General features: G+C 44.6%; 1 protein-coding gene across 2 annotated transcripts in view; it reads left to right on the top strand.

Annotated features, from left to right (window-relative positions):
• VPS13A (vacuolar protein sorting 13 homolog A) overlaps positions 1-12691 on the top strand; it is a 320730-nt gene that overhangs the window by 169120 nt on the left and 138919 nt on the right. For both annotated transcript variants that reach the window (XM_069763032.1, XM_069763023.1), the window contains exon 35: positions 4160-4304. In XM_069763032.1, coding sequence (XP_069619133.1) covers positions 4160-4304 — 145 coding nt within the window. The remainder of the gene's footprint in view (positions 1-4159; positions 4305-12691) is intronic.

Below are 12691 nucleotides of genomic sequence, written 5' to 3'. Positions count from 1 at the left end.
GATATATATATATATATATATATATATCTATATATATCTATATGTATATATATATATAGATATATATATATATATATATATATATATATATATATATATAGAGAGAGAGAGAGCGAAAGAGAGTCAGTGAGACACATACAGTACAGACGAAAAGTTTGGACACACCTTCTCATTTAAAGATTTCTCTGTATTTTCATGACTATGAAAATTGTACATTCACACTGAAGGCATCAAAACTATGAATTAACACATGTGGAATTATATACTTAACAATAAAGTGTGAAACAACTGAAATTATGTCTTATATTCTAGGTTCTTCAAAGTAGCCACCTTTTGCTTTGATGACTGCTTTGCACACTCTTCTGTACTGTATGTGTGTATGTGCGTGTATATATATATCTTTATATTTCATACAGAGCTAGATAGCATTACAGAACCCGACAGGATATGAGACATACAGTAAACCATTGCATATCAGTTACATTTATATATGTCCTACACTAATAATGTTAGTAGTGTGTGTATGTGTAAAATGTTGGAGCTGTAGGTGTTAAATTAAAGGATTAATTCACGGAAAAAAATGGTGTGGGCTCCTGTGCAATTTTCTCCGCCAGAGAGGGAAAGCCAGTGTCTGAGGGCAGATATTAATAGCCTAGAGAGGGACCATGGTCATTGTATCCCCTCCCCCCCCGCCCAGCTAAAAACATCAGCCCCCAGCCACCCCAGAAAAGGCGCATCTGTAAGATGCGCCTATTCCGGCACTTAGCGTCTCTCTTCCCATTGCCCTGTTGCGGTGGCATATGGGGTAATAGGGCGTTAATGTCACCTTGCTATTGTAGGGTGACATTAAGCCTGGATAATAATGGAGATGTGTCAATAAGACATCTATCCATTATTAATCCAATAGTATGAAAGGGTTAAAAATACACACATTAAGAATAAGGTCTTTTAATGAAATAATTAAACACATAGGTTTAACATCTTTTTTTTTTAATCAGATACATTTTTATTAAGGAAAAACAATTATAACAAATGACATCGAGCTATTATTCACAGATAGTCATATATTTTTATGAACAAGACTCCCCCCTCCGTTTCCCCCCCCATCCCCCCTCTTCGAGACCCCCTTAATGCCTTCCTCATTTCCTATCCAATATTCCTTCCCCAATCCAAATACAATTATATAGTATGAACCTCATCTATAACATTATGCATCCTCCCCACAAATCTAATTCCATTCTATCCATGGCTGCCATATCTTTTGAAATACATAGAGTTTATTTCTCTTAGTATAGATACTTTTTTCCAATAAAATTATATGGTCCGCCTGCGTAAGAAAGTCTCGTCTAGTCGGAGGCTCCTCCCTGATCCAGAACAGAGCTATCAATTTCCTTGATATGAATAACAGTCTAGCAATCGCCAGTTTAACCATAGATGCCGCTGCTATTTCTTCCACATAACCTAATATACAGACCATAGGGTCTCTGGGAATGACACACCTATATACCAATTCAATCCGATTCAATACAACTGTCCAGAAGGCAGACAATCTAGGGCAATGCCACAGCATGTGTAACATGTCTGCCTGTTCCTGCGAACAACGTGGACACTCGGAATCAGACCTCAAACCCATCTTGAACAGTCTATCGGGAGTTCTGTAAGCTCTATGAATTACATGTAATTGAGACATCCTCCCAGGTTCGCTCATTGCGATCTTAGTTACATATTCTAAAATAGATTCCCATCTATCATCATTTATCTCTCCCAATTCAGCTTCCCATTTCACTCTAGACTTGATGGGATGTTTGACTAGGAAGGTGAATAATAAATCTCTATACACTTCTGAAATTGCCCCCCTTGTCCCGCTGTTCTCCAAAATGGAAGCCAGCGTGATATCAATCTGGATCTCAATATGTTTTCTCCGACATTGCGACTGATATGCTGAATTCTTTTATAATGATATAAATTTAAATGTGATAACTGGAATTCTGTTTGTAACTCCATGAATGACTTAAGTCCCCCTTGACCCATTAGCTGACCCATCCTTCTAATTCCTACCTCTCTCCAGGGCCCAAATCCTTCCATTTGCTTAAATTCTTGTAAATTTATATTATCTCATATAGGAGAGTATCTGGTAAGGCCCGTGACACCCCTAATCTGTTTAACTTTTTCCCATACCTTATGAATTAGGAGAACAGTAGGAAACCGAGAACCCAGTTTCAAAAATTGCCCCCTTTCCAAACTCTCACCCAGGGGCCATTTTCCAATCAAATATCTCAAATTACTGGGCGATTGCCCCTTTCCCATCTCCTCCCCCCATCCTTCAATATGTTGGCATTGTGCTGATAAAAAATATACCCAAGGATTAGGGAGCGCCAAGCCTCCTTCCGCCTTTGGCCTCTGCAAAGTTACTTGTTTAAACCTTGGGCTTTTCCCCCCCATAGTAGTTCGCCAAACAGCAATTTAATTTTACAGAAACTGCTGTGCGGAAGCCAAATTGGAAAATTATGCAGTAGATATAACAGCTGTAGCATCACAATCATCTTCTTCTCCTTCATTCCATAGACAAATCCTTTTATCTCTCGTGCCTCCCTTATTTTAGCGGCCAAGAGCTCCACAGCTAGGGCAAATAGCAATGGAGACAATGGGCACCCCTGCCTTGTACCCCTGTGCAATGAGAAACTATCAGATAATTTATTATTTACTCTAATTTTTGCCATTGGAGAGGAGTACAGCAACCCCACCCAAGATATAAACTTAGGCCCGAACCCAAGGCACAACAAAACCGACCACAAATAATTCCATTCTACACAATCAAAGGCCTTATGGGCATCCAAAGACACCACCACTCTCTTTCCAGCATTTTCGGCTGGAATTTGTATATTTAAATATAGTCTCCTTAAATTAATTGCTGTAGATTTGTTGGGCATAAATCCAGATTGATCTGGGTGGATTACTTTATCAATCACATGGGTTAGTCTGTTGGCCAAGGCCTTCGCCAAAATCTTTATATCCACCGTAAGGAGTGAGATTGGTCTGTAGGACTCCGGATTCAACGGATCCTTGTCAGCTTTAGGAATGATCACAACAATGGCCTCTCTCATAGATGTAGGTAGTATTCCCCTCTCCAACGACTCATTAAATACCTTCTCCAATTTAGTTATTATTTCTTCATTAAAAATTTTATACACCTCGGCCGGAATGCCGTCCGCCCCCGGGGCCTTATTACCCGCCATGTCCGCCAGTGCCACCCTCAGTTCCTCCGCTGCCATCGGCTTCACCATCCATTCTCCATCTTCATCACCTAGTCTAGAAAGCTTAATCGCACTCGTATACCTGTTCATCTCCTCTTGACCTTTGTGTCTTAGAGGAGTATAGCTGACTATAAAATTGTTTAAATACATCCAAAATTTGATCCCCTTGTGTAACCACATTACCTTCCTTTGTTTTAATTGCATATACATGCGAGGATTCCCGTTGTGCCGAAGCTACCACTGAGAGCAAAAGTCCCACTTTTTCACCTTCCGCATAGAATGCCTCGTTCTGAAATGCCCGCAATCTCTCTGCCTTACGGATGTGAAGTTTATTAACCTCCGACTGGGCCACTCTCATGCGGGTCTACGTAGCTTTTGAACACTGTTGCACGACTGATGCGACGTATGGCCATACCTCGCAATGTGTCACTAATGCACGTCTATGGAGATAAAACGCATCCTGCGGGCACATTTGCAGGATGCGTTTTTTCTCCAAAACGACGCATTGAGACGTGCGTCACACAACGCTAGTGTGAAAGTAGCCTAATGCATTTTCTCTTCTTCCAAGCACTGTTCTCAAGATCACTGGGGGGATCTAACGGGCGAACCCAGAACAATCAGGAAGTTATCCCCTACCCAGGCAATAGGGGATAATAACATACTCTGCTGTGCATCTGATAGCAGTGTAAACTGAACAATATGTATATTCCTTCCATTTTCTATCCTTAATAGTAGTGTTAATATGAATTGTGCAGTTGATATTGGTATACATATTTTATATTGGTACACATGTTTATAGTGTATTTTATATGAAATGAAGGAAAAAGGTAAACCATTTGCTTACGAAACGATGTACAAACACTACCTTCCCTACAAATCTGTCTATTGTTCTTCTTTATGTTTAGCTTATTCTGGGGCAGGAAGACTTGACTACTATTCTCAGAACATTGAATGAAAATCTAGGAGAAACCTCAGACAAGTCTGATCCTGAGAAGAATAAAAGTGAAAGTTCAAGCAGTGGCGGGAACAGCCCATCTCAAGTTGCCTCAGGTACCTTCACTTTAAAACCTACAAGACTAATATTAATGTTGTTTCAGTGTATAATAGACACCAAAAACAACTTTCTAACCTCTTTGTGAATACATAAAAATGTAATAATTAAAAAAAACAAAACCTCATTGCACTGCTTTAAAAACACCAGAATATTATTTTTTTTTTCACTTTGCAGAATTCTAAGCAATGCAATTTTTCGGATACCTATCAATACTGATAAAGTAACCTTTTGTGTCAGCTTATCTAGTCGTGAATCTAGCTTGCCAAAATGAATATCTACTTAATGTGGACCTGTCAGCTGATGTATGTTGCCCAATCCGTGGGCAGTATGTATCAGGCACTGGCTTTATTATCTCATCCCATGCAAGTTAGTTAATACATAACATTTCCCACATGAACACTTAACATCAGCTCAATTTTTGAAACATAATTTTTTTTTATTAGGAAGTAACAAGGTTTCAAACTAAATTTACAAAACCATGTTTTTAAGTTTCACAAGGATAGCAGGAGAAAATGGACCTCAACATTTGTTGTGCAATTTCTCCTGAATACACCGATACACCATATGTGGTTGAAAACTACTTTTGAGGCACAGTGCAAAGCTCAGAAGGGAAGAGGTGCCATATTGGAGATCATGTTTTGCTGGACTGGTTTGAGGGTTCTATGTCACATTGGTAGAGCCCCGAGGTGCCACACCGGCAGAACCCCCCCATAAGTGATCCCATTTTTACAAACTACACTTCTCAATTCATCTAAGGATGCAGTGATCATATTGACACCACAAGTGTCACAGAATTTTATACCATTGGGCAGCAGACAAAAATATAACTACATTTTTACCACCAGAATTTTGTTTTAGCCCCAGGTTTTACTTTTCCACACTGGGAAATGGGTAGAAATGGCACGTAAAGTTGTCCCACAATTTCTTCTGAATGTAGAAATGCCCCATATGTGGCTGTACAGTACTGCTCAGACACACAACGAAACTCTGGAAGGACGGAGCACTATTTGTCTCCTGGAGCGCAGATTTTCCTAGACTAGTTTGCGGACTCCTTATGCAGAGATACGAAGTGCTAGAAGAGCAGAGCGCCTCCTAAGGGGACCCTACTTTGGAAATTATACCCCTTTGTGAATTTATTTACAGATGTTGTGATGATTTTGACTCCTTGATTGTTTTCCAGAAGCAAGCAGCAGTGAAAATTGCAAACTGTCATTGTAGTGCCCAGTACATTGTAGTCACTAGTATGTTTTGATTCCTAGTTCATGCTTCTGCAGACAGGCTAGCACAAATTAAGCTTGCTGACATTGCTACAGAAATTACAAACATGTGGAAACTAAATGTGGTTTAGACACTCAGTGGGACTCAGAAGGGAGGGGGGATTTGGGAGTGTAGAATTAGCCGAAATTCTTTTTGTGAGGAGCTATAGAGCCTTTGTACCAAGGAAGCCCCCTATTTTTCCATTAATAGATGATGAACCTGAGTGGGAACTTGCTATTTTCTCCATCGTCTCATTGGGGGACACAGGACTGTGGGGTGTATGCTACTGCCGCCAGGAGGCTGACACTAAGTAGGTAAAAAAAAAAAGAAGTTAGCTCCTCCTCCATAGTATACACCTTGCCACTGGCCCTGACAGCTCCACTTTATGCTTAGTGTCCGTAGGAGGCACATCTCTGGGTTTTCCCAGATCCTTTTTTTTTTCTCTGAAGATAAGACCGGGGCAACGGACCCTTTTGAAGGGGTCCGATCTCCCCAAACCAACAACGGACGAGCACGTGGAGTGTCGCCTCCACGTATCCTCTCCCGCGACGTGGGATTTTTTTTTGCCGGACTAAGAACCTGACCACCCTGAGGTAACGGAACCCTAGGTTGTACAGGCATTCATTCCTTGTCCGTGCAGCCTCCACTTCATCACCAATGCACGACTACGGTGTTTAAAGGAGGCAGACGGTCCCTCTCCTCGCCTTCTGAAGGGTGTAAGGAGTTAGGGTGCTTGCACCGTCTTTTAATATTTATATATGTATATATATATTTATATGTGGATTTTTTATGTCTAACCTTATGCGCTGTCAGAGGGCTGCACAGGGGGGGGCTCCTGCTTCATCGCGCGTTCTGCTGGCGACTATATCCGGCGCTGTGCTGGTTTCCAGCGTTTTTCCCACAGGGCGGAAGTCCCGCCCCTTTTTTAGGCGGTTTCCTGTTCGCCTGAGGCATTATGGATCTTGTAGTTTGAGCATGGGCGGAAGTCCCGCCCCTTTTTCGGCGGCTTCCGGTTTTCTCTGTACAGCCTGTGGCATTATGGGTCTTGTAGTCTGGGGGAAGTCCCGCCTCCATGGCGACGGTTTACTTCCGGTTTCGAGCACCCAGCTTTCCCGGGAGTGCAGGGGAAAGAGTAAAATCTAGATCCCTGCTTCGGCCTAAACCGGGTCCATGTGCGGTAACTCCTCCCACTTTTTCAGGCATCCGCCCTGTGAATTAGTTTATATGTGTGGTTTGCACAGGAGACATGGTTCAGTGTTTGAGAGCATATGGGGACACAGGACTGGGGTAAGTGCTACTTCCCTCAGCCTGACAACAGTATTTGTTCTAGACCTAGTAGCTCATAAGGAGATACGGAGCATTACGGCTTTAGAGTCATCATGTCTAGAAACCCTAAGATTCACTCAGTTCTGTATACCTCATGCATTACCTGTCAGTCTAGCTTTTCCGCTTGCGCAAAGTAACCATCTCTGTGAGGCTTGTGGTTCCGAGCGCGTGCAGGAGCCCCCGTCTGCTACCCTGCCTGCTACCCCGCCGGCTATCCTGCCGGGTGTGCCTGTACCTGGGTCGGCAGTGTCTCCCCCTGAGTGGGTCATATCATTAACGCAGTCTATGGCGTCTCTAACAAAGGCGGTTGAGTCCCTTCAAGCCCCTGTCAGGGACATTCATCCGCCTGTTTTGGAAAGATCCTCCGATTTTCAGGATCCTCCGGCCTGCAGGGGCCGTACTCCCTCTAGGCAGACACAGGGGAAACGATCCCACACAGCGTCTCCCGGTCCGTCAGGTGCATCAGCATCTTTGAATCCTGTCTCTCGATCTCCCTCTCCTGCGGAATTGAGTGAGCACGGTTCGGACTATGACTCAGAGGGCTCTTTTGATTTAGAAGCTCCTGGTTATCAGGAATCTGTTGACAGTCTCATTGAGGCTGTTAACCAGACTTTGGGAGTAGAGGATGTGGCCACCTTACCTTCTGGTCATAAGGTGTCCTTTAAGAAATTCAAGCAACCTCATAATGTGTTTTCTACTCATCCTGAGTTTGAGGATTTAGTCCAACGTCACATGGAGCGACCGGATAAACGTTTCTTAGGCCAGAAGGCCCTAGGTGCAAGGTATCCGTTTGCTCCAGAGCTTTGTAAAAAGTGGGCAGAATCCCCTTCAGTGGATCCTCCCGTGTCCCGTTTGGCCTTTAGTACGTTGCTGTCTCTTCCTAATGGGTCGTCTATTAAGGATCCGACTGATCGGCTCCTAGAGAGTCTAGCTCGGTCTCTGTTTGAGGCTTCAGGGTCAGCCCTCGCACTGTCTTTTGCGGCCACATGGGTTGCCAAAGCTATGATAGCTTAGTCAGAGTCTGTAACTAAGGCTCTTCAGGATAAGGGGTTTCCTGTAGAGGTGATAGAGATGTCAAATCAGATATCTTTAGCAGGAAATTATCTGATTAATGCATCCTTGGATGCGGCAAATTGTTCAGCATTGGCTGCGGCAAATGCTATTGCTATCAGAAGTGCCCTATGGCTAAGAAATTGGGGGGCGGACTCTACTTCAAAAAAGTCCCTTACATCCCTTCCTTATCAAGGTGTCCGTCTTTTTGGCGAAAAATTGGATCAGCTTATATCTGATACCACGGGAGGTAAAAGCAATTTCCTTCCTCAACAAAAGGTTAAGCAACCTTTTCGTCGCCAATTTCAAGCTAGATTTAAATCCTTTCGTATCTCCCGGTGGTCTGCGGCACCAAGCGCAGGTCCCCCAAGTCGGCCTGTCCAAGACCGGGAGCACCAGGTCTCCTATAGGGCCAATCCATTGGCAAGAATGCGGTATCAACCGTCAAGATCTAGGGGATCTAGATATCCTCGATCTTCGGCTAAATGACTGGAGGCAGCCTCTCGTCGCTTCCAACAGAGTAGGCGGTCGCCTACTACTGTTCCATCAGTCCTGGCTGTCAGTTGTTCACGACAGATGGGTAAGAGACCTGGTGGTTTCACGATACAAAATAGAGTTTTCCTGTCTCCCTCCAGGCCGTTTTTTTCCGTCCAGTCTTCCCAGTTCAAAAACCCGTCTAAGAGCTTTATTCAGAGCAGTCGAGTCTCTTCAGTCCAACGGGGTCATTGTCCCTGTTCCAAAGGAAGAAAGGTTCAAGGGGTTTTATTTAAATCTGTTTACGGTTCCCAAAAAGAATGGGACCGTGAGACCCATTCTGGACCTAAAGTGTCTAAACAAATTCATCAGCACTCGTCGCTTCCGTATGGAATCTCTCCGCTCGGTCATTGCGGCTATGGAAAGGGGAGAATTCCTGGCTTCCATAGATATTCAAGGCGCCTATCTGCACGTTCCTATATTTCCTCCTCATCAAAAATTTCTACGGTTTTCCATAGGCGAGCGACACTTCCAATTCACTGCATTACCTTTCGGGCTCGCCACTGCTCCCAGGGTGTTCACGAAGGTGATGGCAACAGTGGTGTCAATCCTGCACTCTCGAGGCATAGTCATTCTGCCTTACTTAGACGATCTCTTAGTCAAAGGACCAACTTTTCAGGCATGCAGGGACAACGTCAACATCTCTTTGGACACCCTAGCTCGTCTAGGGTGGCTGGTCAATTTAAAGAAGTCATCTCTAGTACCATCTCGGAAGATCTCTTTTTTAGGGATGATCTTCGACACCTCTCGGGGGCTAACTATTTTACCCCAGGACAAGGTGCTTTGTCTCCGGCAGGAGGTAGAAATTCTTCGGCAGCCGAGTTTCCATTCAATCCGGTTCTGCATGAAGGTCTTGGGCAGGATGGTAGCAGCTATAGAAGCGGTTCCATTCGCCCAATTCCATCTTCGTCCACTCCAACAGGCACTTCTGTCAGCCTGGGACAGGAGTCCTTTGTCTCTCAACCTCAGGTGTCGTCTGGCTCCTGGGGTCAGGCAATCCCTGATATGGTGGATGGGGAGTTCCTCCCTACTTCAGGGGAAAGCCTTTCCTCCAGTTCATTGGCTGGTAGTCACTACGGACGCCAGCCTTCTCGGTTGGGGAGCAGTGTTTCTCCAGCACACGGCTCAGGGTCGTTGGTCCCCAAGGGAATCAACCCTTCCAATCAATCTGTTGGAGATAAGGGCAATTTGGCTGGCCTTGCAGCACTTTCACCATCTTCTGGCGGGTCGCCCGGTGCGGATCCAATCGGACAATGCCACGGCCGTGGCCTACGTAAATCATCAGGGGGGCACTCACAGCAGATCAGCCATGCGCGAGGTAGGACAAGTCCTCCGCTGGGCCGAGAACAATCACTCTGTGATCTCTGCAGTTTACATCCCGGGCAAGGAGAACTGGGCAGCGGACTTTCTGAGCCGACAGGGTCTTGCGCCCGGGGAATGGTCTCTTCACCCCGATGTTTTTCGGCAGATATGTCTACGCTGGGGAATCCCGGACGTGGATCTAATGGCCACCGGGTCGAATACCAAAGTACCCAGGTTCGTTGCACGGTTTCGAGATCCAGGAGCAATTGCCGTAGACGCACTAGTCCTATCTTGGAACCAATTTCGTCTTCCATATCTGTTTCCCCCTCTGGCGCTGCTTCCAAAGGTCGTCAGGAAGATCAAGTTAGAGGGAGTTCCGACAATTCTAGTCGCCCCAGATTGGCCTCGGAGGTCATGGTACGCAGACCTAGTTCAGCTGATCGTCGGGGTTCCTTGGCAGCTACCAATGCAGCCAGATCTTCTGTCGCAGGGGCCGATATTCCACCAGAACTTAGAGGCCCTGCGTTTGACGGCTTGGCCGTTGAATCTTGGATTCTGACCCAGGCCGGTTTTTCTCAGAAAGTAGCCTCAACTATGGTTAATGCTCGAAAGACAGCTTCAGCACGCATTTACCACCACACCTGGAAGGTCTTTCATGGTGCAGGAAGAAGGGTCTTCCTCCTCTTCGGTTTTCCATTCCTAATGTCCTAGCTTTTCTCCAATCTGGTCTAGACTCAGGTCTCGCTCCAAGTACCCTTAGGAGGCAAATATCCGCCTTATCGGTTCTTTTCCAGCGCAGGATCGCTACCAATCTGCAAGTAAAAACTTTTTTGCAGGGAGTCTCTCATATAGTCCCTCCTTACAAAGCTCCGATAGAAGCTTGGGACCTTAATTTGGTCTTGAGTGCTCTTCAGGAACCTCCATTTGAGCCCCTCCAAGATATTCCTTTAAGGTACCTTTCTTGGAAGGTTTTGTTTCTGGTAGCTATAACATCCATTAGGCGTGTATCGGAATTAGCGGCCTTGTCCTGTCAGGCGCCGTTTCTACAATTTCATCAGGATAAGGTGGTGCTGAGACCAGCACCTTCCTTTTTGCCAAAAGTAGTCTCCTCATTCCACATTAATGAGGACATTGTCTTGCCTTCTTTTTGTCCTGCGCCTACACACCAGGTGGAAAAAGCTCTCCATACTCTAGATTTGGTGAGAGCTCTGAGAAGATACGTTTCTTGGACCGCTTCCTTTCGAAAAACGGATGTTCTGTTCGTTCTTCCTGCGGGTCATAAAAAGGGACTCGCAGCCTCTAGATCGACCTTAGCCAGATGGATAAGAACCACTATTCAGGAGGCCTACCGTATCAAGGGTGCAGCCATCCCGGCTGGGATCAGGGCACACTCTACTCGGGCGGTAGGGGCTTCCTGGGCGCTTCGGCACCAAGCTTCAGCAGAGCAGGTTTGCAAAGCGGCCACTTGGTCCAGCCTGCACACTTTCTCTAAACATTATAATATCCACACTCAGGCCTCTGCTGATGCAAGTTTGGGAAGGAAAATTCTTCAGGCTGCGGTATCACACCTATAGGTGGTAAGTGCCTAGGGAGTTTTTCTTCCAGTGAGTCTTCTTCCCACCCTGGGACTGCTTTGGGACATCCCACAGTCCTGTGTCCCCCAATGAGACGATGGAGAAACAGGGATTTTTGTGTTACTCACCGTAAAATCCTTTTCTCCGAGTCGTTCATTGGGGGACACAGCTCCCTCCCTATTCATTTTATTTGTCTATGGGGTTGTTCAGACTGTAGTATTATTCTAGACATGTTGTCTTTGCTCTAATGCTGTTTTGTTTTCTCTATCTCCTACTACTTGTGCACCAAACTGGAGCTGTCAGGGCCAGTGGCAAGGTGTATACTATGGAGGAGGAGCTAACTTTTTTTTTTACCTACTTAGTGTCAGCCTCCTGGCGGCAGTAGCATACACCCCACAGTCCTGTGTCCCCCAATGAACGACTCGGAGAAAAGGATTTTACGGTGAGTAACACAAAAATCCCTGTTTTGTGGATTGAGCTTTTATTGGGAACATTTTGCATAACATTCGGGATCACATTTATCCTGCGCTCTATGTTGAGCACTAATTGGTGTTTCCATCTAAATCTCCGACTGATCTAATTCAGATGAAACCTCAGAGGGATCCATTCACTATAATAAGGCAGCAAAGTTACTCTGGATTCTATCTGGCCTCTGCTCACCGGTTTCCTTCGTTTCAGGAGTGCACAAAACTGTGACTTACAGCACTTGTATGCACGACTATAAAGACACACCACAGTGTCACAGACCAGGCAGCGTTCATAGTGTCTCTATCTGCCTCATCATAGGGAATCTTTTGCCAGGGGTTCCGTCTCAATCACATATTTTAGAGATTTACATGGAAACCCCGGTGTAAGCGCTCAGCGCAGTGCGCAGGATAAATGTGAACAAAGCCTTACTGTGATCTTTCAGTGATATCAGATTGTTTTTTGTGGGATCATTTGACTTTTTTATTGGTACATTTCCAGGCAATTACATTTTTTTCACTGCTTTCTATTCCTATTTTTGGGAGGCAGAATGAACAAAAAACAGCAATTCAGGAATTGTTTTTTGTGTTTTTTTTTAATGCCGTTACACGATGTGGTAAAATTGATAAGACCTCTGTATTCTTCGGGTCAGTACGATTACAGTGATACCATACCACATTTATACCTTTTTTTTTTTTTTTTTTATGTTTTGGCTTTTTTACACAATAAAAACTATTTTGTAGAAAAAAAAAATTTGGATCACTTTATTCTGAGAGCTATAAGTTCTATTTTTCCACTGACTGAGCTGTGTATAGTAGCTTGTTTTTTGCGATACAAAATGATTTTTTCAGAGATAACATTTTTATTCACATTCT

The sequence above is a fragment of the Ranitomeya imitator genome, chromosome 1 (genome assembly GCF_032444005.1).
Source record: "Ranitomeya imitator isolate aRanImi1 chromosome 1, aRanImi1.pri, whole genome shotgun sequence".
Classification (NCBI taxonomy): domain Eukaryota; kingdom Metazoa; phylum Chordata; class Amphibia; order Anura; family Dendrobatidae; genus Ranitomeya; species Ranitomeya imitator.
Note: the sequence above shows the minus strand (reverse complement) of the source record. Positions and strands in the feature narration are given on the sequence as shown.